The sequence below is a fragment of the Scyliorhinus canicula genome, chromosome 15, assembly GCF_902713615.1.
Source record: "Scyliorhinus canicula chromosome 15, sScyCan1.1, whole genome shotgun sequence".
In the NCBI taxonomy this organism is placed as follows: Eukaryota; Metazoa; Chordata; class Chondrichthyes; order Carcharhiniformes; family Scyliorhinidae; genus Scyliorhinus; species Scyliorhinus canicula.
Window position 1 is genome coordinate 18777422 of NC_052160.1, and position 26951 is coordinate 18804372.

The 26951-nt window shown below is 41.4% G+C and overlaps 1 protein-coding gene across 1 annotated transcript in view; it reads right to left on the reverse strand.

Annotated features, from left to right (window-relative positions):
* Window positions 1-3325: 3325 nt before the first annotated feature.
* prpsap2 (phosphoribosyl pyrophosphate synthetase-associated protein 2) overlaps window positions 3326-26951 on the reverse strand; it is a 38635-nt gene continuing 15009 nt past the window's right edge. Inside the window, 11 exon segments of the mRNA XM_038819363.1 lie at window positions 3326-5163; window positions 5415-5561; window positions 11116-11186; window positions 11729-11764; window positions 11767-11787; window positions 11790-11875; window positions 12929-12966; window positions 12968-12985; window positions 18626-18741; window positions 21156-21328; window positions 22738-22805. Coding sequence (XP_038675291.1) covers window positions 5011-5163; window positions 5415-5561; window positions 11116-11186; window positions 11729-11764; window positions 11767-11787; window positions 11790-11875; window positions 12929-12966; window positions 12968-12985; window positions 18626-18741; window positions 21156-21309 — 840 coding nt within the window. The 5' untranslated portion in view covers window positions 21310-21328; window positions 22738-22805 and the 3' untranslated portion in view covers window positions 3326-5010.

Genomic DNA, 26951 nt, shown 5'->3' on the forward strand with positions numbered 1-26951 from the left:
ACATTCAAAGTTTTCCTCACACAAAAAAACACCCTATTTTTCATATTTTTGGTTCTTATCAGTGTTCAATACCCACGTTCCATCATAGCAATATAATGACCAGATATTTTTCTCCAGGGAGAAGCTTGATCATCGCAGGCAATGCAAGTTTGACACCAAAACAGGGCATTTATGAAATTGTTTCAGGGCAGTTAGTGAAGCACTCAATCTATTACAAAGTCAGGGAAACGTTCTGGTTTTGGATTCTCTCGAGGTGGAGACCTTTTACTATGCTGTACATGACGGGAGCAGGAGGTCTTTGGTGCGATCCCTGGGGTCCACTCTTCAGCAACGTTACCTCAAATACACACAAAAAGTCTACCTGCCTCAATGGTCACTTGACCATTAATCAGGAAACTTTCCTGAAGTTTAAAGGAAACAAGAACAGACACACACAAAGTAAAAAGTTACTTTCAAAAGATGGCTTATTTTATCTGTACAATTGCACATGACATTTTACAATTATGTATCCCTTCATTAAATTCCCTCGTGCATTATTAAAAATGTATTTTATTAAGCTTGCAACTTCTTTCCATTAGATTTTACAATTTCGAAAGAAACAGCCCAACTACCTTCAGGATCTCTAAACTAGCAAGATTTTCTAAGAAAATTGCTCAGGAGTTTGGATTTCATCCAAATGCTTAAATCAGGAAATTTAAAATCCAAATAGAAACATGCAACTCCCAGCCACAAAGAAATTAATATCATGCAAAAATTAGTATCACGCAAAAATGAGGGGTTGCAGGGGTGGAAAATTATTCTTCTTGGGAACAAATTCCAAATTTAAAACTTTCCAAGGTTTACCAAAAAACAGCTGGTGGCCAGGGTAACCTCCTCCAAGCACCAAGACAAGCTGTGAAAAATATTCCAGATATTGAGTTGAAAAAATACCGTACTGCAATTGAAATAAGGAGGATTGAATTTAACATTAGTCTTTTTCACTAAAGCTATTGAGAATTTTATGAGCTATGGAAAGTCCCTAGCATGCCCGTTTTAAAAAAACAATAGTCCCAGTCTGCTCAGAGGAAGTCACTACAACTTCAAAGAAAAGTGGTGTATGACATATGGGTTAGTGCGCACAATTATTGCACAACATAGAAACAGACAAGAATTCCATTCAACCTGGTGAAAAGCGGACCAGAGAACAGATGAGAAGAAAGACATCATGGTGCCCAAATACATGCAAACATTCCCAGTTTTCATATTCAACCCAATAGTCAATCATATAAAGCTACTTAAACCTGGTGAAAAGATCAATTAACAGCAAGATAACCTTTCTGCATTTATTGATATAATAAAGGAACTCCTGTGGTGTTGCTGTGTGGGGTGTGGAGGATTCGCTATGTTAAGGACAGCGGTAGTGCCTTATATATCATCAAAAAAAAAGATATCTACTGAAATCGGTTTCCCTTTATAGAACCAGTACAGCACAGAACAGGCCCTTCGGCCCTCGAGTTGTGCGAGCCATGATCACCCTACTCAAACCCCACGTATCCACCCCTATACCCGTAACCCAACAACCCCCCCTTAACCTTACTTTTATTAGGACACTACGGGCAATTTAGCATGGCCAATCCACCTAACCCGCACATCTTGGACTGTGGGAGGAAACGGAGCACCGGAGGCAAACCCACGCAGACCACGGGGAGGAGTGCAGACTCCGCACAGACAGTGACCCAGCGGGAACGAACCTGGGACCCTGGAGCTGTGAAGCATTTATGCTAACCACATGCTACCGTGCTGCCCTGTTTAAGCTTTAAAGGGCAAAAAGGTTTAATCTTTATAAACAGGTTCGGAGGTCAATTAAATGCCACTTCCTTTGATAAGACAAGCCTGAAGTAATAAGACGAAGACTGCTGACTACCCATTTGCTACTGATACCACTGGTTGTAAAACCCAGCTTCTGACTGTTTAGAAACATCCACAATGATAGTTTCCTTTTCTCTTTTGATTTTTTGTGCCTGTAAAAGCATGACACAATCCCAGTCTGATGGACAGCACGAGATGCAGGATTCCTAAAATATATATCTCCCTGCACAAGCTCACCTTGCCATTATGTAATAGCAACAACTGCTAGTTTTAAATCCTCCCGAGGATGGTGCTGTTACCTCAAGAATAATGAAGCAACAGTTCAAAGATGTGCAGGTTAGGTGGATTGGCCATGATTAATTGCCCTTAGAGTCCAAAATTGCCCTTAGTGTTGGGTGGGGTTACTGGGTTATTGGGATGGGGGAGGTGTTGACCTTGGCTAGGGTGCTCTTTCCAAGAGCCGGTGCAGACTCGATGGGCCGAATGGCCTCCTTCTGCACTGTAAATTCTATGATCTATGAATACCGGTTAGATTTACTTACTCCAAAGATGGTGCTGCAACATCAGTCTGGGTGCTGCAACATCAGTCTGTTACAATAATCACAGGTAAAAGGCATGCCTGTCCCTCCAACTAACAGTGAGCAAGGTCACAGGAAATTCTTTATTAACAAAACTGCCAATGGCACCCAAACTATCTAATTACAGAAAAAAATACAAATCAATTTGACTTTCAATTTGCTGGGGAGACAAGTTAAATATTTGTGGAAGGACATACCACCCAGACCTCAAGTGGCAGGAAGGGGCATTCTCATTAAAATGGAACAGATAGAGACAGTCCTCGCAGAACTCAAAAAGGGCAAGGCAGCTTCTGAAGAACCAAGTTGTGAGTGGTACCAGCAGCAGGTTCCTCATCTGTCTTGTTCGATCAGGAAATGGTACATGAAGCCAGAAGCCCAAGACAGCATTACTCATTTTGGTTCTCAATTGGAAACTAGCAAAGGATCGGGAGAATAAAGTATCCAGTTTATGTTCACTGAGGTGTGTTTCCTGCCAGGACCTGCCTCTATCTGTCCCATTTTAATGAGCACGCCTCGTCCCTGCCTCCTACTGCCACTTACATCTGAGTTCTGGGATAGTATGTCCTTCATATTGGGAAGTCTTCCAAAATTTATTCTTGGGCTGAAAGTGGCTGTTTTAAGTAAATTCAGGACCCGAGTCCGCATTATGTGCTACACATATAATGCCAAACAATTACATCACATTTCAGAAGACACCAATATCTACTTCTGCACAAATAGTTTTCTCCATTAAAGCTGCACGCCCTGCAATTTTCATCCTATTTTAAATTAACTGTTACGTATCAGTCAAGATAACACCACACCGTGTTGCTCATGTAATGTTTACAACTGTAAGTCAGTCACCTTGCAGACCAGAGAGTGTAGAATTAAAGCATTAATCATAACACAACAAAAATTGATTCCCTTCAGAATATTTAATCTTCAAATGCTTGAAATCTGTTCATTACCACCATGCCAACATGAGGGTTAATCTCTTCTTCACATGCTGACCGATGGGCTGTGCTGTAATTGATTATGACCGATAGATCAAGGGATTCCTAACCACGTTACACATTCACTGAAGCAGACTAGCACAAATATAAATTGTACTAAGCTAATTGGTCCCTGTGAATCTTAATAGGTCCACGGCAGACAGTTCACAAAATGTTACTTATACCCCACAGAGGAGGATTCTCATTGCACGTGTGTAAATTATGTGGCAATCTAATATTTTTAGAAAAAAGGACAATCCAAAGTTGAGGGAGCACAAGTGCAACAGCAATCCAATGTAAAAAGTAACAAAGCACATATTCGAATATGCGCACTGATCTCGTGTTGATTTATGAGCTAGTGTCTAGACATCTTTGAACACAAACTACTGAAATGTTTTTCCAACTCAAATCCATCAAGTCAATACTTCATCTAAATCGGCACAATTTAAATAACTATTATTTTAATGGCTCTACAGATTTTACAGAAAATGTGGTCTTCTTTTATATGAATGATCCAGGCTAGAAGCTTGGAAACAAAATCTTTTGGAGTAAATGTTAAAATCTCTCAACATGGCTTAGTGGATTATACACTATGTGCGTGGAATTTAGCAATGAAGTTCAACAAGCTTGCTGATTTATCCTTAGTTTCTGCTAGTTTCCAGATCGCCGTAGTTTCCAGGTTCCTTGGGCTACACAGGGCAGATAGAAAGTATACAAGGTGTCCCACTCTTAAGTTGTTATCCAGTGGTATTTCCATGTGCATTCCATGTGCACCCACAGTTACTACTAAGCAGAGTATCTGACTCTGGTGATGTCCCCCCCTCTGCTGGGCCAAATAAACAGGTGGCACTAAGTGCATAACAACTACTTGAGAACCAGGTTAGCTGCAGAACTGCACCTTTTCAGAAAAAAACAGCACAAAATAAGAGTTTCATCAGGATCATCTGGCAGGTAGGTTGGGTGGGAGACAACCCAAAACTATCTTGTACTAAAATGTTAACGTGGTTCAAAGTTGCATGGAACATTAGAAATGTTATTCCTTACATAGAAAGGAAAGACCAAGCAATTCCATTCAAATTATTCATCATGTGCAATATTTAAACATTTACTTTTTTTTAAATCCAGGTTAAATACATTAGAAAGAACTTGCATTTATAAGCCCTTTCATGACCGCAGGACTTCCCAAAGCACTTTGTCAAAAAAATATTTTTGAAGTGTAGTTACTGAGATTAAATGTAGGAAATTAGCACAATCTAGGTTGGCTATTTCACGTGTTTATGTTTATTACTTTTTATTGTGCTGCCATCACCTGGAGCATATTACCTTCGAGAGCAAAGATGTAGCTGAAGATATGAAAACATAGTACAATACTCCTAAATACAAAAGCAATAAAAACAAAGAGGGATTTTGGTCATACTTCGAGCTTACAAAACTAGGAAATCTGAAGTATCAAATAGATAAGTCTTCATATTCAGCATTGTTTTTCCTAAAAATTCACTTTACAAAGTCAGTCTCTTTTAAAGACACTTTTTTGGCACCAGTGAATCACGACACTTCCTTGCCAAGTTAAGTAAAGGTACACTTCGAGCTGGCCTTAGGGAACACCATTTCAATCATCCATACCATTTTCGGAATAGATATGACATTGATTCACCATTGTGGATTCTTCGAATAGCCTCAGACAAGATCATGCTGATGTCAACGGTCTTTATTTTATGGCACTGAAGTTTCTGGATTTCATGCGGTATTGTATTGGTTACTACCACCTGCAGAAGCAACAAACATGATTAACAGGAAAATGCTCACTTAATACCCAATCTCTGCCAATAATTTACAATAAGCCTGTTGAATTGTCAATTACAATTAGGAATGGCTATATTTCTCTAACAAATGGAATGAAACATAGGCCATTTTGCAGTAATAGATTTGAATTATAACTTTTTCTAAGTAATACAAAAAATAATCTATAAATGTTTAACTCAATATCGTGAAATACCAATCAACAGACTAGAGTTACCTCATCAATTGCTGATTCTTCTATCAATCTGGGCGCATCAGATGACAAAAGACCATGGGTAGCCATTACATAGATTTTGTAAGCTCCTCTTTCCTTCAACGTATCGGCAGCTGCTAAAAAGCTATCAACGTCATCAATTATGTCATCCTGTCAAAAATTCAGATGAAAACAATTTCCATCAGCAAATCCTACTTCACCATAATGGAAGCACAATTCTTTAAACAGAATGGATGGGAACAAACCAGTTTTGTTTATGGAGCAGGTCAAATCCAGTTTTGCTTATGGAGCAGGACAAAACCAGTTTTGCTTATGGAGCAGGACAAAACCAGTTCTGTTTATGGAGCAGGGCAATCACATTCTAGAAATGCACCATCTCACTCCAGGGTTACATTTATATCCCGAGCTACATTACACCATTATACCCAATGCAAATCCAGTTTACTACACAATAGCAGACTACTCCAATACTACTTGTCAATACAGGTCTTAAGTTTTGCAATGTGACAATAGATGATAACTGTCCTAAAAAGCAATTAAACTAGACCCATTGCATTATGGGCAACTATGGAAAAGTCTCCCAACTTTCCAGATAGCCACTCTCCATCGTTATCCAGGTATGACAGACAGAAAAGAGGTGTCACATGTAGGCTTGTGGTAGTGCCCGCCCGCCCACCACCACAACAAGTTGAAATGAAGTACTCAAGTCCTTTCTTACAGAGCTTCTTAGAGGGAAGATGATACAACACACTGTTCTTCCAACTCCCGGTTTAAGCGGAGATTTAAATTAACCACAAACCGATTGAAACAAATAACTGACAAAAGTGAAAGTAGTTTGGAACATTAACCCATGTACTTTGCAGGAAATACCAGTCTAAGGCATAAAACTGCTTGTCATTTGGTGCCAACACTAAGAAAACGAGCGATACAAGAAATTGCAACATGTAGCTCTGGAGCAGATAGATGCTCAAAATTAAGGTTAAGGTAAACTGCTGCAGCTCAGTAGGAGCCTCATTTTACAGGATTTATCGGTTACAGGATTTATTGGTTAAAGAGCCGTACGATCTCTGTAGAAATGACGACAGTATAGTGAGTTCAAAGTTCATTTAGACATTAAATAGACGGGCAATTTTCAAGCATTAATTCAATTTAATAAATGGGCTATCTCTGGATTGCAATCCAATCTCAAGATTCCAATTAGTTTTTGTTCAAAATTCCCCAGGCTATCCTTCCCTTTCCTATTGCTCCTCCCTCGCTAGATTATTCAACAGTGATTACAAGCAGCACTGATCATTTCCTATACAAGGAAGCCATTATGAGTTTGCAGAAAAAAGATTCCAAGAATGGTCAGCATTAAAAAAAAATGAACATTCTATTCCCCTCCACCTCTTGAAGTCAAAAAACTTGAAAGATACTGACAATTAACTGAAATAGGATAAAATCCAATTATAATTATGGTTTGACAATTACAGGACAAACTTAGTACTGTTGCCACATAGAATAATGAACACAAGAACCTCATTCGTTTCAGTCCAATTTATAGTGAAGCCTGTATGTTACAAAGCCAACTTGTTTATTTACAAAGAAGCATGTTGAATTACAGGCTTCACCACCAAACCTCAAGGTTTAAGTCAAGTTAACATGAATGAAATGAAAGTTTCTCGTAAAAGGTAATAAAATGCGACTGAATGGCTAGCCCATTTACAATCATAAAATTCTTCCTCAAAATAGTTGTATGTTTTAACAACTTTAAACCTAGGTCAAAATTCAATGTCCAATTCATCTAACAGCGAATACAGATGTTCCAAAAAGCTGTAAATTCTACATCTGAACTTATTCATGTATAATTATTGTACTATTATTTTTTTTTAAAGTTTGGGGTGGAAAGCAGTGTTAATTTGACTCACCAAAGTCATTAACTGAATTTAATTAACCATGAAGGATTCTAAATTTATTCTGGAAGTCCTGGTTTATATTAAAGTTTGGGAATATAAATATATTCGTGGTGTAAATATCAACATAGAGACCACTTTAAATTAACTTCATTCCAAAAGTCAAAAAACAAGTTTATCTGGAAGTCACCAGTTACTTTGCTCGTAATATTTTTGCACATGAAATGCCTTCTTTTAAAAAAAGTTTCCTATTTTGCAGTCTCCTTTCCCAGTATCAAACTAGTTGTCTTGTTGCAACAGCGTGCAAGTCAATTCTAAAAGATGACAATTAGTAATGTCATTTGATAACATCATGGCTGATCCCATGGGGCCTCAGCTCCACATTCCCGCCTCCCAATTCCTCTTAATCAAGAATCCTTAAAATGTTCATGACTTTGTTATTGCCCCTCTCTGAGGGGAAAAAGTTCCAAACACTCACGGCTCGAAAGAAAATTCTTCTCATCTCCATCGTATTTTTAAACGGTGAACCCTAGTTCAAATCTCTCCCACAAAGAGTAGATCCTTTCAGCATCTACCCTGTCAAGTTCAGAATATGTTCAAAATAAGATCACCTCTCATTCTACTAAACTCCAATAGATACAGACCCAATCTTTCCTGTATATACATGGGTTTACATTTCTACCTACCTTTTGCTAGTTAATAAACTTACTCCATCTTAACTCAAGAAAGCATGGTTAAGTTGGCTCATTTTTAATCAGGAAAGGGAACCTTTTTAGATTGTTCCTACCAGTAACAGCGTGTTTGGCAGCCAGTCATTCCTCCTCACCCAGGTTTGTAATAATTTTGAGGGTATCCGAGCTGGACAGTGACAAATCAAGAGGTGTTGCTCGGATGAATAACTTTTGGGGAATCTCACCTAGGGTTGGTCGTGACAGTAGCACCACTGCAGACCACCGAGCTTGCCAAGTCCTAAAGGACATAGCTGCTAGACTAGGTGTGTGCAGGTGGTGAGGTAATCAACAAGAGGGAATAAAAAAAACTTGACCTCATCCTCACCAAACTGCCTGCAAGATTCATCGAGCAATCCATGAGAGTATCGGTAGGAGTGACCACTGCATAGACCTTGTTGAAACAGAGTCCCATCTTTACATTGAGGATATCCTCCATTGTGTTGTGTGGCACTACCACCGGTGCTAAATGAGATAGATTACAAACAGATCTAGCAATTCAAAATTGGGATTCATGAGGCGCTATGGGCAGTAGAATTGTGTTCAACCACAATTCGTAACCTCATGGCCTGGCATACCCCTCACTACCACCACCTCCCATGCCAGGGGATCAACTCTGGTTCAACAGGAGTGCAGGAGGGCATGCAGGAGCCACAACAGGCATAGCTAAAAATGAGGTGTAAACTTGGTGTAGTTACAACACAGGCCTACTTGCCTGCAGCAAGTAATAGACAGTAAAGTGATTACACAACCATGGATCCGATAACCACTGCAATCCTGCCACCGTCCAGGTCCTGAATGGTGATGATAATTAGATAACTGACTGGAGGAGGAGGCGCCACAATATCCCCATCCTCAATGATGGAGGAGCCCAGCACAGCACAGGGCAGGGCAAAAGATAAGCTGAAGCATTTGCAACAATCTTCGTGCCGATTGAATGACCCATCTCCCAGGAACCCAAAATTACAGATGCACATCTTCAACCAATTCGATTCACTCTCGCGATATTAAGAAACAGCCAAGGCACTGGATAATAAAGGCTTGGGCCCTGACAATATTCTGACAATAGTACTTAAGATTTCTGCTCTAGATATTGCGGCGCCCTGAGATAAGCTGTTACAGTACAGCTACATACTGGCATCTACCCAGTAATGTGGAAAATTGCTCAGGTATGTCCTATACACAAAGAACAGGACAAATCCAATTTGGCCAATTACCGCTCCATCAGTTTGCTCGCGATCAAAGTGATGGGAGGAGGTCATCAACAGTGCCATTGAGCAGCACTTGCTTAGCAATAATCTTCTCACTGACTCTTAGTTTGGATTCTGCAAAGTCACTCAGCTTCTGACCTCATGACATACAGCTTTGGTTCAAACATGGACAAGAACTGAACTTCAGCAGTGTGTGAGAGTGACTGCCCTTGACATCACAGCAACATCTGACAGAGTTTGACATTGAGGAGCCCTGCCAAAACTGGAGTCAATGGAAATCGAGGGGGGAAACTCTCCAATGTTGGTGTCATACCGAGCACCAGGAAGATAGCTGTGGTTGTTGGAGGTCAATCATCTTAGTCCAGACGATTACTGGAGTAGTTCCTCAGAGTAGTGTACTCAGTCGTACTATGTTCCCCTGTTTGATCAATGACCTTTCTTCCACCAGGTCAGGTGGGAAAGTCACTGATGACTGCACCATTCACAACTCAAGCATTGAAGCAGTCCAAGTCCAAATGCAGGAAGACCGGGACAATATCCAGGCTTCAGCTGAAGTAGCCATAACATTTGTGCCACACAAGTGCCAGGCAATGATCATCTCCAAGAAGAGAGAATCTAACCATCACCCCATTACGTTCAATGGCATTAACTTCACTGAAACCTCCACTATCAAAATTCTGAGGGATGCCATTGACCAAGAAATTTAACTAAACCTACTGTGGCTGCTAAAGGAGGCTTTGAGGCTAGGAATCCTGTTGCGAATACCTCACCTCATGACTCACTCAAATTTGTCAGGAGTGCAATTGAATACTTGCCACTTGCCTGGAGTGCAGCTCCAAAGGAAGGTTAGGTGGATTGGCCATGCTAAATCACCCCTCAGTGCCAAGGGATGTGCAGGTTAGGTGGTGTTATGGGGATAGGACAGAGAGTGAACCTAGGTAGGGTGCTCTTTCAGAGGGTCGGTGCAGCCGCGATAAGCCAAATGGCCTTCTTCTGCGCTGGAAGAATTCTACGGTTCTATATGCCTCCTTAAGGAGGTCAAAACTGTACACAGAACTCCAGTTGTGGTCTCATCAATTCCTTATATAACTGTAGTAAAACATACCTACTTTTACCATTTATCTTCCTAATTGCTGTATCTCCATACTAACTGAGATCCATGCACCAGAATACCCAGATCCCACAGAATTTCAATTCTGCATTAAATTGCCGTTGTAATAATGTGTTGCATTTCTATTCTTCCTGCCAAAGTGGATAATTTCACTTTTTCCCCACATTATACTCCCATCTACCAAACTTTTGTCCACTCACACAACCTATGCCCTCTTGGAGATTCTTACATCCTTCTTCACAACCTAATTTTTTGCATCATCGGCAAATTTAGCAACCATACCCATTCATCCAAGTTATTGATAATAAATTGTAAGTAGTTGAGACCCCAGCACTGATCCCTGTGGCAGTCCACTCGTCACATCTTGCCAACTGTAAAATGATCCATTTATACACTGATTTCTGAAACTAGTCTATGGCACCTTATCAATGCCTTCTGGAAACACAGCATAATGAATAGTACAGACGCATTTAAGGGGAAGCTAGACAAGCCTATCAAGAGGCTTACAACGATCGATTTAGGTGAAGAAGGATGGGATGCTCAAGTGGAGCATAAACACTGACAAATCGGCTTGTCGCAATGCTGTATATCACATGTAAAAATTGCCACATCAATTTTTACTATTTTATATTTTCAGCAAACCTCTGAATGTACTTACTGAAAAGCTGAAAATAAATTTCCTTACTTGTACTTTTACAATAAAGCATTTCCCAATTATGTACAATTGCCGTGTTGTGTGTAGACTTTCATGTTCCAACTCACCACAATAATAGCTATTCTCCCTCCGACATCTCCAACAACTGTGATTGGAGGTTTTTCCTTTGGAATGGCCACTGGTGAGGAAAAATAAAGTCAAAATAATTACATCTGCTGTACGGCACAAACCCCATTTCAATAGAGCTATGCAATCCATTTGCAACCAACAACTCTCACTGCAGCTTCACAGTGGGCTAAACACCTGGCTTGCAAAGCAAAACAAGGCTAGCAGCGCTGGTTCAATTCCGTACAGCCTCCCCGAACAGGCGCCGGAATGTGGCGACTAGGGGCTTTTCACAGTAACTTCATTTGAAGCTTACTTGTGACAATACGCAATTTTCATTTAATTTCAATTATAATTAGAAAGTACAAACATAATATAGAATGTGTCAACACCTTTAAAACTCTTCACATTCATCCAATTAACACCATTGTACAGTTACCAATAGATAACTATTTGGCCTAGCGATATCAGAATTCAGGATGTTTTTAATAGATACCAGGAACCTGGCTTGGAATAATAACTCTAAACTGCTTTTTAAAATAGAATGATGAAGCTTCATTTCAGCACGGGATTTGCTGATTAAAAATAGCAAGGAGCATGTCAGTGTAGACTTACTAGGGATTTCCAGACTGGGATGTATGGCTGCTGCATTTTCACTGTAGGTGGTGAATGTCGCCATCTACTAAATCTGACTCTGAATCTTGCACTTCACCATGAATCACTGCGATCCCTAAACGTAACCGTTCAGCAAAAGACTGTGCTCTGAAACAGAACAGAAAAGGCCTTTGAGAAACAGATCTCCAAAAGAAACTCCCTTGCTTGTCACATTACATGGTAGAGGTGTGTCTGCTTTGAGTGCAATGGGCGGAATTTTCCCAGAATTTGTTAGTGTTAAGCTCTGACTGAAAACTGCCACATTCTGGAGAGAGAAACAACCGAGTTGGCAGGCCAGATTTTCTGGCAGTGCGCAGGAAATCTGGGTGTGGTTTACACCGTCACTCTGGCAGTGTGGGGCCTAAAACCAGCTCCACCGAGATCTGATGCACGATCCGTGTTGGAAGACCACCCCCAACAGGGAGGTATTGGGGGGGCAGTACTCTCTTCTCCTTTCCACCCCCCACTCAATATGGACGGTTTGCCCTCCCCTGACAGTGCCCACTTCGCACTGCCACCTGGAAGTGCCCCTTGGCAGGGTGTCGGGGTCAATTCCCCAGCCTTGGGCTCTCAAACCCATGGGTCTCCAGGCACCTCCGCACCAAAGGCGTGGTCATCATGGACTGATTTGCGCTTTTGGAAACCATCAGTAATTCACGTCGGCATGATGGGGGTGGGTGGATGGATCCATCATGGGAGGAAGCTCAGTGTATAAAGCCATTTCAGTACATTCAAATTTATTCAATTAATGGAAATCCTTTCTGGGAGTGAACCTAATCATGTCATGGTGAAGATCTCAAACAGAGATCTAGCTGGTGCAAATTCAGTTTTCGTCCCCATCGATTTAATGGCCATAACACAATTTACGCCTGTGGCCAATGGGTCGCTAGATCTCGTCCAATATATCAAATTTGAAATTAACAGAGTTAGAAACATTAAAAGAAATAAAGAAATATTGTTGCATTTGCTAGGATTTCAGTGGAAACTTATTACTGTAACCTTATAATATATCACCGCTCCCTGCCTAACAGCGGGTGTAGCTACACCACAAGGACTGCGGCAGCTTCACCACAGCCTTCTCACGGGCAATAAATGGGAACCTTGTCATCAATGCCACATCCCACAAATGGATTTTTAAAAAATTCCTATCCTGGTTCACACCTTTTGGCAGATGCAGGTGATTTTGCAACAATAACCGCAATTTCTGTAGTCGGGGATCTGCACAATGAGAAGAGAAAGTCAGGTATGTATTCCTTAAACCCTTACATACAGTGGGTGAATACCACCAACATTATTTGATACTCAACTTATATCACATTATAACTACTGTTTAATATTTACAACCAACATAATCTATTACAAAGGTACATGCTGTAATATGCTGGATTTAGTGTACTGTGTTCAATGCCTTGGAAGTGCAATTTAAAGGGGAAACCACACATCTGGTTCATGGCATATTAGGCACACCTGATCCTTGCATTTATATTGCGCTATACATATCTGCTGGTCCGTGTTGCCTGGGTCAGTGCCTGCTTGTACTGTTATAGTTCGCTTTATACAACAAATTTCAAATTTTGCATTTGAATCCAACCCTGCAATGTCTTTTCTTAGCAAAGATGCACAATATAGGATAGCAACATGTCATTTTTGTAGCGAGATCACTTTCTCAAGCAGCCTTTCTACTTAGTGCTAATGATTGAAGAACAGTGTCAGCTAATTATAAGGTTAAAATAAACTTCTCATATACGCATAACACCCTCAGATTTCCTTCCTTCAGTGATTCGTGACAAATACTGGTGACTCTTGGGAACTGGGCGCCGCAAGTGAAAATGTGTCAAGCAATTGCTGTTTAAAAATTCATACATTTACAGAAGTGTGGCGTTGCTGGTTAGGCCAGCATTTATTGCCCATCCCTAATTGCCCTTCAGTAGGTGGTGGGGATTGCCTTCTTGAACCGCTGCAGTTCCCGAGATGTAGGTATACCAACAGTGCTGTTAGGGAGGAAGTTCCAGGATTTTGATTACAGTGACAGTGAAGGAATGGTGATTATATTTTCAAATTGGGGTGGTGAGTGACTTGGAAGGGGAACCGCCAAGTGGTGGGGTTCCCATTATCTGCTGCTCTTGTCTTCTAGATGGTAGTGGTCATGGGTTTAGAAGGTGCTACCTAAGGAATCTTGGTGAGTTCCTACAGTGCATCTTGCAGATGGTACACACGGCTGCCACTGATCGTTGGTGGTGGAGGAATAGAGTGTTTGTGGAAGGGGTTGCTTTGTCCTGGTGTGTAAAGTGTTTTGTGTGTTGTTGGAACTGCACTCATCCAGGCAAGTGGAGAGTATTCCATTACACTCCTGATCTGTGCGTTGTAATGGTGGACATGGTTTGGGACGAGTTACTCGACATAGAATTCCAGAATTCCTAGCCTTTGACCTGCTCTGGTAGCCACAGTATTAATATGGCTAATCCAATTTAGATTCTCATCAATGGTAACCCCTCAGATATTGATTAAACATAGAACATAGAACAGTACAGCACAGAACAGGCCCTTCGGCCCTCGATGTTGTGCCGAGCATTGTCCGAAACCAAGATCAAGCTATCCAACTCCCTGTCATTCTGGTGTGCTCCATGTGCCTATCCAATAACCGCTTGAAAGTTCCTATGATGAGTCCTGTTATAGTTCGCTTTACACTCCACTATCACAGCAGGCAGTCCATTCCACACCCTAACCACTCTCGAGTAAAGAACCTACCTCGGACATCCCTCCTATATCTCCCACCCTGAATCTTATAGTTATGCCCCCTTATAACAGCTACATCCCCCGAGGAAATAGTCTCTGAACGTCCACTCTATCTATCCCCCTCATCATCTTATAAACCTCTATTAAGTCGCCTCTCATCCTCCTCTGCTCCAAAGAGAAATGCCCTAGCTCCCTCAACCTTTCCTCATAAGACCTATCCTGCAAATCAGGCAGCATCCTGGTAAATCTCCTTTGCACCCTTTCCAATGCTTCCACATCCTTCCTATAATGTGATCAGAACTGCACACAATTCTCCAAATGTGGTCTCACCAGGGTCGTGTATAGTTGCAGCATAACCCACGGCTCTTAAACTCAAGCCCCCTGTTAATTAACGCTAACACACTATTAGCCTTCTTCACGGCTCTATCCACTTGAGTGGCAACCTTCAGAGATCTGTGGACATGAACCCAAAGATCTCTCTGTTCCTCCACATTCCCCAGAACCCTGCCATTGACCCTATAATCCACATTCAATTTTATCTACCAAACTGAATCACCTCGCACTTATCAGGGTGAAACTCCATCTGCATTTTTCGTCCCAGCTCTGCATCCTATCAATGTCTCTTTGCAGCCTACAACAGCCCTCTACCTCATCCACTACTCCACCAATCTTGGTGTCATCAGCAAATTTACTGACCCACCCTTCAGCCCCCTCTTCCAAGTCATTGATAAAAATCACAAATAGCAGAGGACCCAGCACTGATCCCTGTGGAACACCGCTGGTAACTGGTCTCCAGTCTGAAAATTTTCCATCCATCACCACCCTCTGTCTTCTATGTGATAGCCAGTTACTTATCCAATTGGCCAAATTTCCCTCTATCCCACACCTCCTTACTTTCTTCATAAGCCGACCATGGGGAACCTTATCAAACGCCTTACTGAAATTCATGTATACGACATCACTGCTCTACCTTCATCTACACATTCAGTTACCTCCTCAACGAATTCAAATTTGTGAGGCAAGACTTACCCTTCACGAATCCGTGTTGACTATCCCGGATTAAGCGGCATTTCCAAACGGTCATAAATCCTATTCTTCAGGACATTTTCCATTAACTTACCGACCACCGAAGTAAGACTAACTGGCCTATAATTACCAGGGTCATTCCTATTCCCTTTCTTGAACAGAGGAACAACATTCGCCACTCTCCAGTCCTCTGGCAGTATCCCCGTGGACAGTGAGGACCCAAAGATCAAAGCCTCTGCAGTCTCATCCCTTGCTTCCCAAAGAATCCTTGGATGTATCCCATCTGGGCCAGAGGACTTGTCGACACTCAGGTTTTTCAAAATTGCTAATACATCCTTCCTCAGAACATCTACCTGCTCCAGCCTAGCCACCTGTATCACACTCTCATCCTCAAAAACATGGCCCCTCTCCTTGGTGAACACTGAAGAAAAGTATTCATTCAACGCCTCTCCTATTTCTTTTGACTCCATGCACAAATTCCCACTACTGTCCTTGACCGGCCCTAACCTCACCCTGGTCATTCTTTTAATTCTCACATAAAAGAGTAAAAAGCCTTGGGGTTTTCCTTGATCCTACCCGCCAAGGACTTCTCATGCCCCCTCCTAGCTCTCATAAGCCCTTTTTTTTAAGCTCATTCCTTGCTACCTTATAACCCTCAAGTGACCCAACTGAACCTTGTTTTCACATCCTTACATACTCTTCCTTTTTCCTCTTGACAAGACATTCAACCTCTTTTGTGAACATGGTTCCCTCACACAGCCATTTCCTCCCTGCCTGACAGGGACATACCTATCAAGGACACGCAGTATTTGTTCCTTGAACAAGCTTCTCTTTTCATTTGTGCCTTTCCCCGACAGTTTCTGTTCCCATCTTATGCTCCCAAATGCATCATAATTACCCCATCTCCAATTATAAACCTTGCCCTGCCGTATGGCCCTATCCCTCTCCATTGCAAGTGAGACACCAAATTGTGGTCACTATCTCCAAAGTGCTCTCACACAAACAAATCTAACACTTGGCCCGGTTCATTACCTAGTACCAAATCCAATGTGGCCCCCCTTCTTGTCGGCCTATCCACATATTGTGTCAGGAAACCCTCCTGCACACACTGAACAAAAACTGCCCCATCCGAACCGTTCAACCTATAGAGGTTCCAATCAATATTTGGAAAGTTAAAGTCACCCATGACAACTACCCTGAGACCTGCACACCTATCCATAATCTGTTCTGCAATTTCTTCCTCCACATCTCTATTTGGGAGCCTATAGAAAACTCCTAACAATGTGACCGCTCCTTTCCTATTTCTAACTTCGGCCCATATTACCTCAGTAGGCAGATCCCCTTTGAACTGCCTTTCTGCAGCCGTTAAACTATCCTTGATTAACAATGCTACTCCTCCACCTCTTTTACCACCTTCCCTACATTTACTGAAACATCTATACCCTGGAACTTCCAACAACCATTCCTATCCCTGTTCTAACCATGTCTCCGCAATGGCCACAACATCGTAGTCGCAAGTACCAATCCACGCTCCAAGTTCACCTACCTTATTCCGGATGCTCCTTGCAGTAGACACACTTCAACCCACCTTTCTGTCTGCCGGTACACTTCTGCGACCTTTACACCCTCCTTAGTACCTCACTACTCTCAACACTGGCTTCTGGACTACAGCTCGTTTTCCCAGCCCCCTGACAAATTAGTTTAAACCCCCACCCCCCCAAAGAGCCGTAACAAATTTCCCTCCCAGGATATTGGTGCATCTCTGTACAGGTCCCACCTTCCCCAGAATGTGCTCCAGTTATCCACGTACCTGAAACCCTCCCTCCTACACCATCCCTGCAGCCACGTGTTTATCTGAACTCTCTCCCTGTTCCTCACCTCACGCAAGTGGCACTGGCAACAAACCAGAGATTTTTTTTATTTTTATAAATTTAGAATATCCAATTCATTTTTTCCAATTAAGGGGCAATTTAGCGTGGCCAATCCGCCTACCCTGCACATCTTTGGGTTGTGGGGGTGAAACCCACGCAGACACGGGGAGAATGTGCAAACTCCTCACAGACAGTGACCCAGGGCCGGGATTCGAACCCGGGTCCTCAGCGCCGTAGGCAGCAATGCTAACCACTGTGCCACCGTGCCGCCCGCAACAAACCAGAGATGACAACATGGTTTGTTCTGGCTCTCAGCTTCCACGCTAGCTCCCTAAATTCCTGTATTAAATCCCCATCTCTTCTCTTACCTATGTCGTTGGTACCGATGTGTACCACGACTTGTGACTGTTCCCCCTCCCCCTTAAGGATTCTGAAAACACGGTCCGAAACGTCACGGACTCAGACACCCAGGGGGGCAACATACCATCCGCGAGTCTTTTTCGCTGCCACAGAACCGTCTATCTGTCCCTCTAACTATCGAGTCCCCAATAACTATTGCTCTCCTGCTCTCCCTCCTTCCCTTCTGAGCCACAGGAACGGACTCAGTGCTGGAGATCCGTTCACGGTGGCTTACCCCTGGTAGGTCGTCCCCCTCAACAGTATCCAAAACGGTATACTTGTTACTGAGGGGAACGACCACAGAGGATCCCTGCACTGACTGCTTCCTCCCAGCCCCTCTCACCGTCACCCATCTATTTTGATTCTTCGGAGTAACTACATCCCTGAAGCTACTATCTATGACCACCTCTGCCTCCCGAATGATCCGAAGTTCATCCAGCTCCAGTTCCCTAATGCGGCTTCTGAGGAGCTGGAGATGGGTGCACTTCCCACAGGTGATTCAGGTGCTTGTGGGGGATTCAGTGATGGTAATGGCATTGAATGTCAAGGGCGATGGTTAGATCCTCTCTTGTAGGAGATGGCCATTGTCTGTCACTTGTGTGGCACGAATGTAACTACGCAATAGTAATCTAGTAAGTGAGTTTATAAACTTTCAAAGTACAACATTGAGCAGTATGTGAATTCAAAAAACAGGTGAGGGAAGTCTTCACATCTTTATTTCAGTAACTCGAAGGCAAGTAACTATAGTTTAGTGTATATTTGATGACAGGTAATTTCTCATATCTGAAAGCAGTGCATTGTCATGCAATAACTACATCAACCTCACCTCTTCTTGAATGTACTGTAACAGGAATGGGGATGCTCGCAGATTATCAACTGGAATATTGAAAAATCCTTGGATTTCTTTCTGATGCAAATCCATTGTAATCAAATGAGTCAAGCCTGAGGAGAGTATGGAAAAATACAAAATCTGCAAAAGCAACTCAGGTTCTTATGCACTTGGGTGTCCTACAGCAGTGATCAAATCACAAAGTCAACTAAATTACTATGGCTGGATTATCATTAGCGCCAAGTACCTTTCATGTGCCTTAAAAACTGCATGCCTTTCTTAATGTCTCGTTCCTGAATGTTTCATTTGCTTCATACTTTAAAGTGAGATAGCCTCCTACACCAGGAATAGAAAGTTTCACAGAATGTACAGTGCAGAAGGAAGCCATTCGGCCCATCGAGTCTGCACCGTCCCTCGGAAAGAGCGCCCTACCCAGGTCCACACCTCCCGTAACCCAGTAACCCCACCTCACCTTTTTAAGGGACAATTTAGCATGACCAATCCACCTAACCTGCACATCTTTGGAACATGAGAGGAAATCGGAGCACCCGGAGGAATCCCATGCAGACACGGGGAGAACGTGCGGACTCCCCACAGACAGTGACCCAAGCCAGGAATCGAACCTGGGACCCTGGAGCTGTGAAGCAGCTGTGCTACCCACTGTGCTACTCCAAATGACAGGACACCGTTACTCTTTCAAAATAATTTTAGTCAAATGTCCGAAATTCTAACGGAGTAAATCCTTCAAAATTGCAAACAAACTGTTCAAATTTATTTTTGAAATACATTACAGGTGCAAAACCTGCTGAAAAGCAAAACACTGCAGAACTAGCTTCACCTAATTTTCTGCCTATTGCAACCTGATTACACAGATTTCCATTGTCCTCAACATTATTGCAGGAAGAGTGAATTGGACATTCTGAATTCTCCCTCTGTGTACCCGAACAGACACTGGAGTGTGGCAACTAGGGGCTTTTTACAGTAACTTCATTGCAGTGTTAATGTAAGCCTACTTATGACAATAAAAAGATTATTATAACACAAAATTTAATTCAGGTTCTGATGAAGGGTCACTAACCAAAATATTACTCAGTTTCCCTCCACAGATGCTGCCTGATCTGCGAAATAAAATAGCTTTTTATTTTCATTTCAGGATTTCTAGCATCTGCACTATTTGCTTTTATACGTGCCATTTCATCTTAAAAGCATTTTTGGGCTTCCATGCTAACTACAAAGGTTGGCTGGGGAAGGGGGATTGGGCCTAGGTGTCTCAATCGGAACAGGGGCCGGTGCAGACTCAATGGGCTGAATGGCCTCCTTCTGCACTGTAGGGATTCTATACATTACATTTCCAGACCTTCTGTTCTGGATATAGTAGCATTAGCAACTAAACAAGACTACTGATAGTGAGTAGCATCTCAACACATCCAATGCTTAACCAGGTGGACAAATAAGGAGAGATTTGAAAGAGCAGATTCATCTTTCATATAGTACAGAAAAAACCATTCAGCCCATCAAATCTGCACCAGTATTTTCTCCACCATTCACTTGGACTAGTCAAAATCTCTGCTCACTTTTTCCATAACCTTTCATTTTTTTTCAAGCAATAGTTTTTTTGAAACAATGTAAGGATCTTGTACTTCAACAAAGTTTGTGGCACCAAATTTTAACTATACTCTGTGGATCTCCCCTGCAATACTTTATAGTACGTGGGCAATGTTCAAAAATATTAAACATCCCACTTTTTATTTGTAAATTAACTAAATAGAAAACTAATTGATGAGGAAAGATGGCATACATAAATATATACTTTAATGGCTTGTGACCACCATTACTTCCCAGCTAATAGCTCACTCAGTTATGAAAATACCATTAGAATTCCCCACATAGTGATCTGAACAAGAACAGCTTTCCTATTCGCAAACATCCACCTAAGAGGATATGGGGTGGCATGGATAGTTGTCTATTCCCCAAAAGGCTCAAAGGAAAGCCTGATAGTAAATTTAGAATATACAGGCTGTTTCAATGCCCTAGCCACAAATATGCCAGGATATGAATTTTACTGTCTCTCTATATCATACCTGAATAGTCTTGACTCAGTGGTGGCTCTCTCAGCAAACAGATGATTAGACAATCAATCCCCTCTCTAGGATTTGAGCACATAACCTATATTAACACATCAGTGCAGCACAGAGAGTACTACATTGATTGAGGTGTTGTCTTTAAGACAAAGAAATTATCAGCCCTCAAGTGAATGCAAGAACTCCCATGGACAACATTGATCACTTTGTCATCATCATAAACAGATTAACTGGTCATTCATCTCAGTGCTGTTTGTGGTGTTTGCTGTTGCACTTGCCTACAAGACAATGAATACTTCAGAAATAATTCACTGGCTATAAACTTGAATGTCTCAAAGGCTGCACAAATTAAAGTTATTTTTTTATTAAGAAAAACTATGTTCTCTAAAACAGTGTACAGCTCCCATGAGCAGAGATGCAGAACAAATAGCTCCAGCACAACTCACCAGCTTGGCACATCATGGATGCCAGAAGCTTGGACACAATAGAGCCTCTTTTCCTCATCTTACATTGCTTGCTGTATGGAAAGTAAGGGATTACACCAATGATATTCTTGGCACATGAGGTCTTAGAGGCATAGATCATGATAAGGAGTTCCATAATGTTGGTATTGACATCCCTGTTGTACAAGAAAAAGTAAGTTATAATTTTAAAAATATTGACACAGACTCATATTAATGACATGTATTTTAATGTAATTCCCTACTCTTCCCCTCATTTTCCCTCTTAAAAAGCTATCCTCAATCAAGAGCAATAGAAGGTCTATTTGCAGGTTATCGTCACCACTCCTTAGGCAAAGGAAGAACGAGTTAAATCTTACACCTGCCTCTCACCTCATTCCAAGAAACTCTACCATGCAAGGTGACTTATGACTAGGCTTCGATGATCTGGTCAAACCTGAAGATTCAGCAAGGTATTCGCTATAACACTGTTCTTCTCATGGTCACTAAAGCTGAAAATGGAAAAAGTAGACATCCTGGGCAAGATTCTCTGGCCTCCCAGCTGTGTGTTTGTCAGTGGTGGGAGATGACACTCCGTTCACTGGCAGCTGGATTCCCTGCTCCTGCCACTGTCAATGAGAATTGCCATTGAAGCTATGCCACCAGAGAACTAATGGGTGGGGGTGCGTTGCTGGTGGGACCAGAGAAACCCTCCTGAATGGCCCTCTTGTAGACTGAACTGATCTTTCTACGCTTATTCTTTACAGTTATAGCACTAATTCCATATGCTGAATCCGATGTCTTATGTTTACGCATTTGCGTTGTGTATTTATAGTACGTTCTATATATTCATGTAGGTGCGATCTGCCTGGACGGTACACAGAACAATACTTTACACTGTACCTCAGTACACGTGACAATAAATAAATCAAATCAAATCCCGACCCCCATCTTAAGCCTGCTCAAGTTAGTTTCATTTAAAAAGTTTGTCAACAACGTATTGGCAGTCCAGCTTTATGCAGCACCTGTGCACACACATTCGTTTTCACGCAGTCAGGCAAGTTGAACAAGATCACGAAAAAAAAAAGCACTGTTGCTTGCAATTTTATTTATTTAAAAGGCTTGTGAAACAAAGTAACACTTCTTCGAAACGATCATGGGTTTTCAACTTACACCGGAACTGTAGTCGAGAACGGGCTTCCTGAATAGAGTCAGAACAGATGTACGACAGCATGACAAAATACTCATGAAAAATAACCCATTAACACGATCACTGGAACCAAGATAGATGCTTTATAGACTGATTTTGCCCTGAGTTTCTATTCTAAATTGGTATTGTGATGCAGCTCAGAGTTTGAATCTTTAAATTGTAGTGGGCACTACATATGGAGAAGAAAAAGTTACTTAAGTATTCTTTCATCAGAGTTGTACACTGAAGTTACAAACAATCAAAGATATCACAGAAGATAGGAATTCAAGCTTAATTTTCAAACTCACACTCCCAGATGCAAATTGGTACAAGCTCATGTTCCCTGTTTGACGAAGAAAATGCACAGTAGATCAAGTTACATTTCACCACAGTACTTACTTTGAAACAGTCTGAATAATAAATACGTCCTTTCCCTCTGACAGACTCCTGAATCTGTACTCTTGTTTCTATCAGAAAGAACAGAAATCACCAAAAGTTAAGTAACATGAAAATGGAGTTCAAACTAATTTCACATTACTAGTTCCCAATCCCTATTCTTCTACAGCTCAATCCAAACAGCTAATGCAACATCATAAACCACACTATAAATGTTACAAAATATTGGGTGGAGGGGAGGTAAATAACATGGGGGAAGTTGGTGCTGGTGGGAGTAGCCTATAGGCCCTGTAAAGGAGATTATTAGTAGAAATGCTAAAAATTACAAAAGATTTTGCTATACTGTTGGACGGAGAATAAATCAGGAGATAATAAAGGTGTGTTAAAAAAAAGGCAGTGCTTTAATCATAGGTGACTTAATCTTCATGTAGATTGGGAAAATCAAACTGACAGAGGTAGTAATGAGGACGAATTCAGAGTGTGTATTGGGTAGTTTCCTCGAACAATATGTTGTGCATCCAACCAGGGGTCAGGCTATTTAATAAACAATCTCCGAGTTAGGAGTAAATGATCCCACAAGGAAGCAATGGCGATAACATGGGTAGGATTTAGCATTCGATTTGAGAGACTTGGATCAGAAACAACTGCACTACATTTAAATAAAGGGAAAGGAATCATAAAAGAATGATGGCAGAGCTGGCTGCAGCGGGCTGGGAAAGGAGTTGATCAGCAATTGGCAGACCGTTTCTGAAATTAGTTCAAAGCTCCACAACAAAAATATATCCCAGTGAGGAAGAAAGGGGTGAGTAATCAACCATGGTTAGCCAAGGAAGTGAAGGGTATAGCATTAAACTTAAGAAAAAAAACCATATAATGTGGCAAATATCAATGGTAAGACCAGAGGATTGGGGAAAGTTTTAAAAAACCAACAAAAGATAACCATAAAATTAAGAGGGAGAAGATAAACTAACAAGAAAGATAAAAACAGACAGCAGAGCTTTTTAAAAAACATAAGACGAGAGGCCAGTGAACGTAGAGAATTAGACTGGGGAAATAATAATAGGGATCCAGGAATGGCAAGAGTTAACAAACACATTAATCAGCCTTCACGGTGGAAAGACACTAATAACATTCCTAAAATATTAAATCATCAAGGTGCAGAAGGGAGGTGGGGAGGGAATAAATACAATACAGAAAATATCTAGGGAAACTAAGGGGGCTAAAGTGCCATAAGTTCCCTGACCTGATGGGTTGAATCCAGGGATATTAAGGAAGCACTACAGAGATAGTCGATGCAGTGATATGAATCTTCCAAGAAGCCTTAAATTCTGGAAAAGAGTCCCAGAGGATTGGACAACTGCCAATATAACACTTTTGTTCAAAAAAAAGGAGAGAGCAAAATAACAAGTAACGTAGGCCAGTTAGCTTAGCTTCTGTGATTGGGGAAATGTTAAGATTCCATGATAAGGATGTAATAGCAAGCATTAGAAATACATAATATAATCAAGAAAAGCGAATGTGGCCTCATGAACGGAAAATCATGCCTGACAAATTTATTAGAATTCTTTTTGGGGGTAACAAGCTGGGTTGATAAAGGGGAACTATTTGATGTAATATACTTGGATTTCTAAAAAGCCTTCAATAAAAGATACCACACAAAAGACTACTTAAGATAAGAACCCATGGTGTTGGGGGTAGTATGTTATCACAAATAGAGGATTGGCTAACTGATAGAAGACAGAGTTGGGATAAGAGGGGCATTTTCAGGATTGCAACTTGTAATAGTGGAGTGCCACAAGGATGCGTGCTGGGCCCATAATTATTCACAATATATTATAATGGCTTGGACAAGTGAAGTGAATGTAATATTGCCAAGTTTACAGGTGGCACAAAATAGCTTGGAAGGCAAGTGGTGAGGATGACACTAAGAGTCTCCAGAGGAATATAGACAGATGAGGCGAGTGGGCAAAAAACTTGGCAGATGGAATATAATGTGAAGTTATGGGCCTGTACTTAACAGAGTTCAGAAGAATAGAGAGGCTACCTTATTGAAACATTTAGTATTCTCAGGGGCTCGACGGGATAGATGCTGGGAGGATGTTTCCTCTTGCGGTAGAGGCAACAGAAGCTGAAACAAAATAGTTTCAGCACAGGAGTATAGAGACTAGAATTTGAAGAGTAAATAATGGATGGTACCACCCAGCTGATAATCAGTCTGGAGCCAGAGGGCATAATCCTCAAGAGTATGGATCACCCATTAAGACCGAGACGAGGAAGAATTTTTCTCCCAGACGGTAGTGAATCTATAGGATTCTTTACCGCAGAGAGTTGGATCATTAAGTCTGTTCAAGATTGAGATGGACAGATTCCTTAATCAGTAAGAGAATCAAGGATTATGAGCATTAGGCAGGAACTGGAATTGAGGATCATCTCAGATCTGCTATGATTTAATTCAACAGCAGTGCAGAGTCATTGGGCTGAATGACCTACTTCAGCTCCTACATCTTATGGTCCTATACATGGAAACAAAAAAGATGTTCAAAATGTTCCAACAATTAGGAACAAATCTTTATGCAGGTGAAAAGATATCCAACAATCAATCAATAAAAAGCAAGTAAATATTGTCCATTAAAAGCAAATGGCGATGGGAAACCCTATATAGGTAAACTATTCCATGGTTATTATTCTACATCTCTCATCAAACAAAGACATAACAATTGGGTTCACATTCACTGCTGATGTTTACAGAATGTTATTGCACAAAATAAAAGGAGACAAGTCATTTACACTGGAATTTCTGTTCCTATGCAATGGTCCCCATTTAAAGTGGTATGATAATGACAACAGAATGGTCAGCGTTTTCCACCATTAAAAACAGGTAGCAAGTTCCGGAGTCCACCCATACACAGAAGACTGTGGAAACCAAGGATTTGCTGTCAGTGATGTTGAGATTGGGGTTAGGCACCTCCAGGCAGTAACCAACTGAATTAATGAAAGCTTCTACTCTTACATAGTCAATCTCATTGCAAAAACAGCATTTTGTTGAATGAGGCCTAACTGGGAAGAGACAAACTGCTACAGGACAACTACACAATTTGTTTGTTTCACAGATGTGGTCAATGGCAAATCAATTTATTGCCCATACCCAAATTACCTTGACAGTGATGATTCTAGAACATAGCCGAGTGTTGTTTTTAATTCCTTCATGGGAAGTGGGTGTCGCTGGCTGTGGCAGCCCATCCCTAATTGCCCTTGAGAGGGGGCAGTTAAGAATCAACCACATTACTGTGGGTCTGGAGTCACATGTGGGCCAGACCAGGTAAGGATGACAGATTTCCTTCCTTAAAGGACATTAGTGAACCATGGATTTTTACGACAATCGCCATCATTAGACATTTAGTTCCAGATATTTTATTTAGTTTAAATTCCATCACCTGCTGTGGTGGGATTTGAACCTGGGTCCCCAGATCATTATCCTGGTCTCTGGATTACTGAATCCAGCGACAATACCACTATGCCACCGCCTCCCCTATTCAGGGGAGACAGAGGGCAGTTAAGAGTCAACCTCACTGTTGTGGGTGTAGAGTCATCTGGCTAATATTTTCATGAGAAGATCATGTTTAGGACAGGCGAGATCAAAAAGGATTCAAATACTTTCAAGACATTAATTTTAAACTCCTCAGTCATAGAATATTTGAATACTTTAGGAGATGAAAGCAATTGGCAAAATGCAAATTGTAGAAATACCTTGGGTTGACGTATGTATTTTTAAATTCCAAGGTAGATAGATGTCTCACCAAGCAAACAAGATAAAATGGCCATGTGGGGAAGGGGACATGAAGCAAGAGTTATATAATCAAATTGATTTTTCATTTCTGAGATCAGGTGAAATGTAGACCCAAGGGATAAATATATTTTATCTTCTTCCTATGTGAAGTAAACTTACACCTCACATGTCCTACTGGTCAATGGTCCACAGCACAAAACTGCTCACAATTTGGCACTACAGCTGATTCATTACAACTGGAGTGAGGAAGGGAAAAATATTATTCTGGCACAGGACACACGCTGTTCTGTGACAAAACTGCTAAAGGCACTGAGTATTTATTCTGCAATTGATTGCAGTTTTGTTTAGTCTGGAAGGGATATTTATTTATCTTGCACTTACATTTTGCAAATATAGCATTTCACACCAAAGAGGGGTTTGGCTTTGTTCA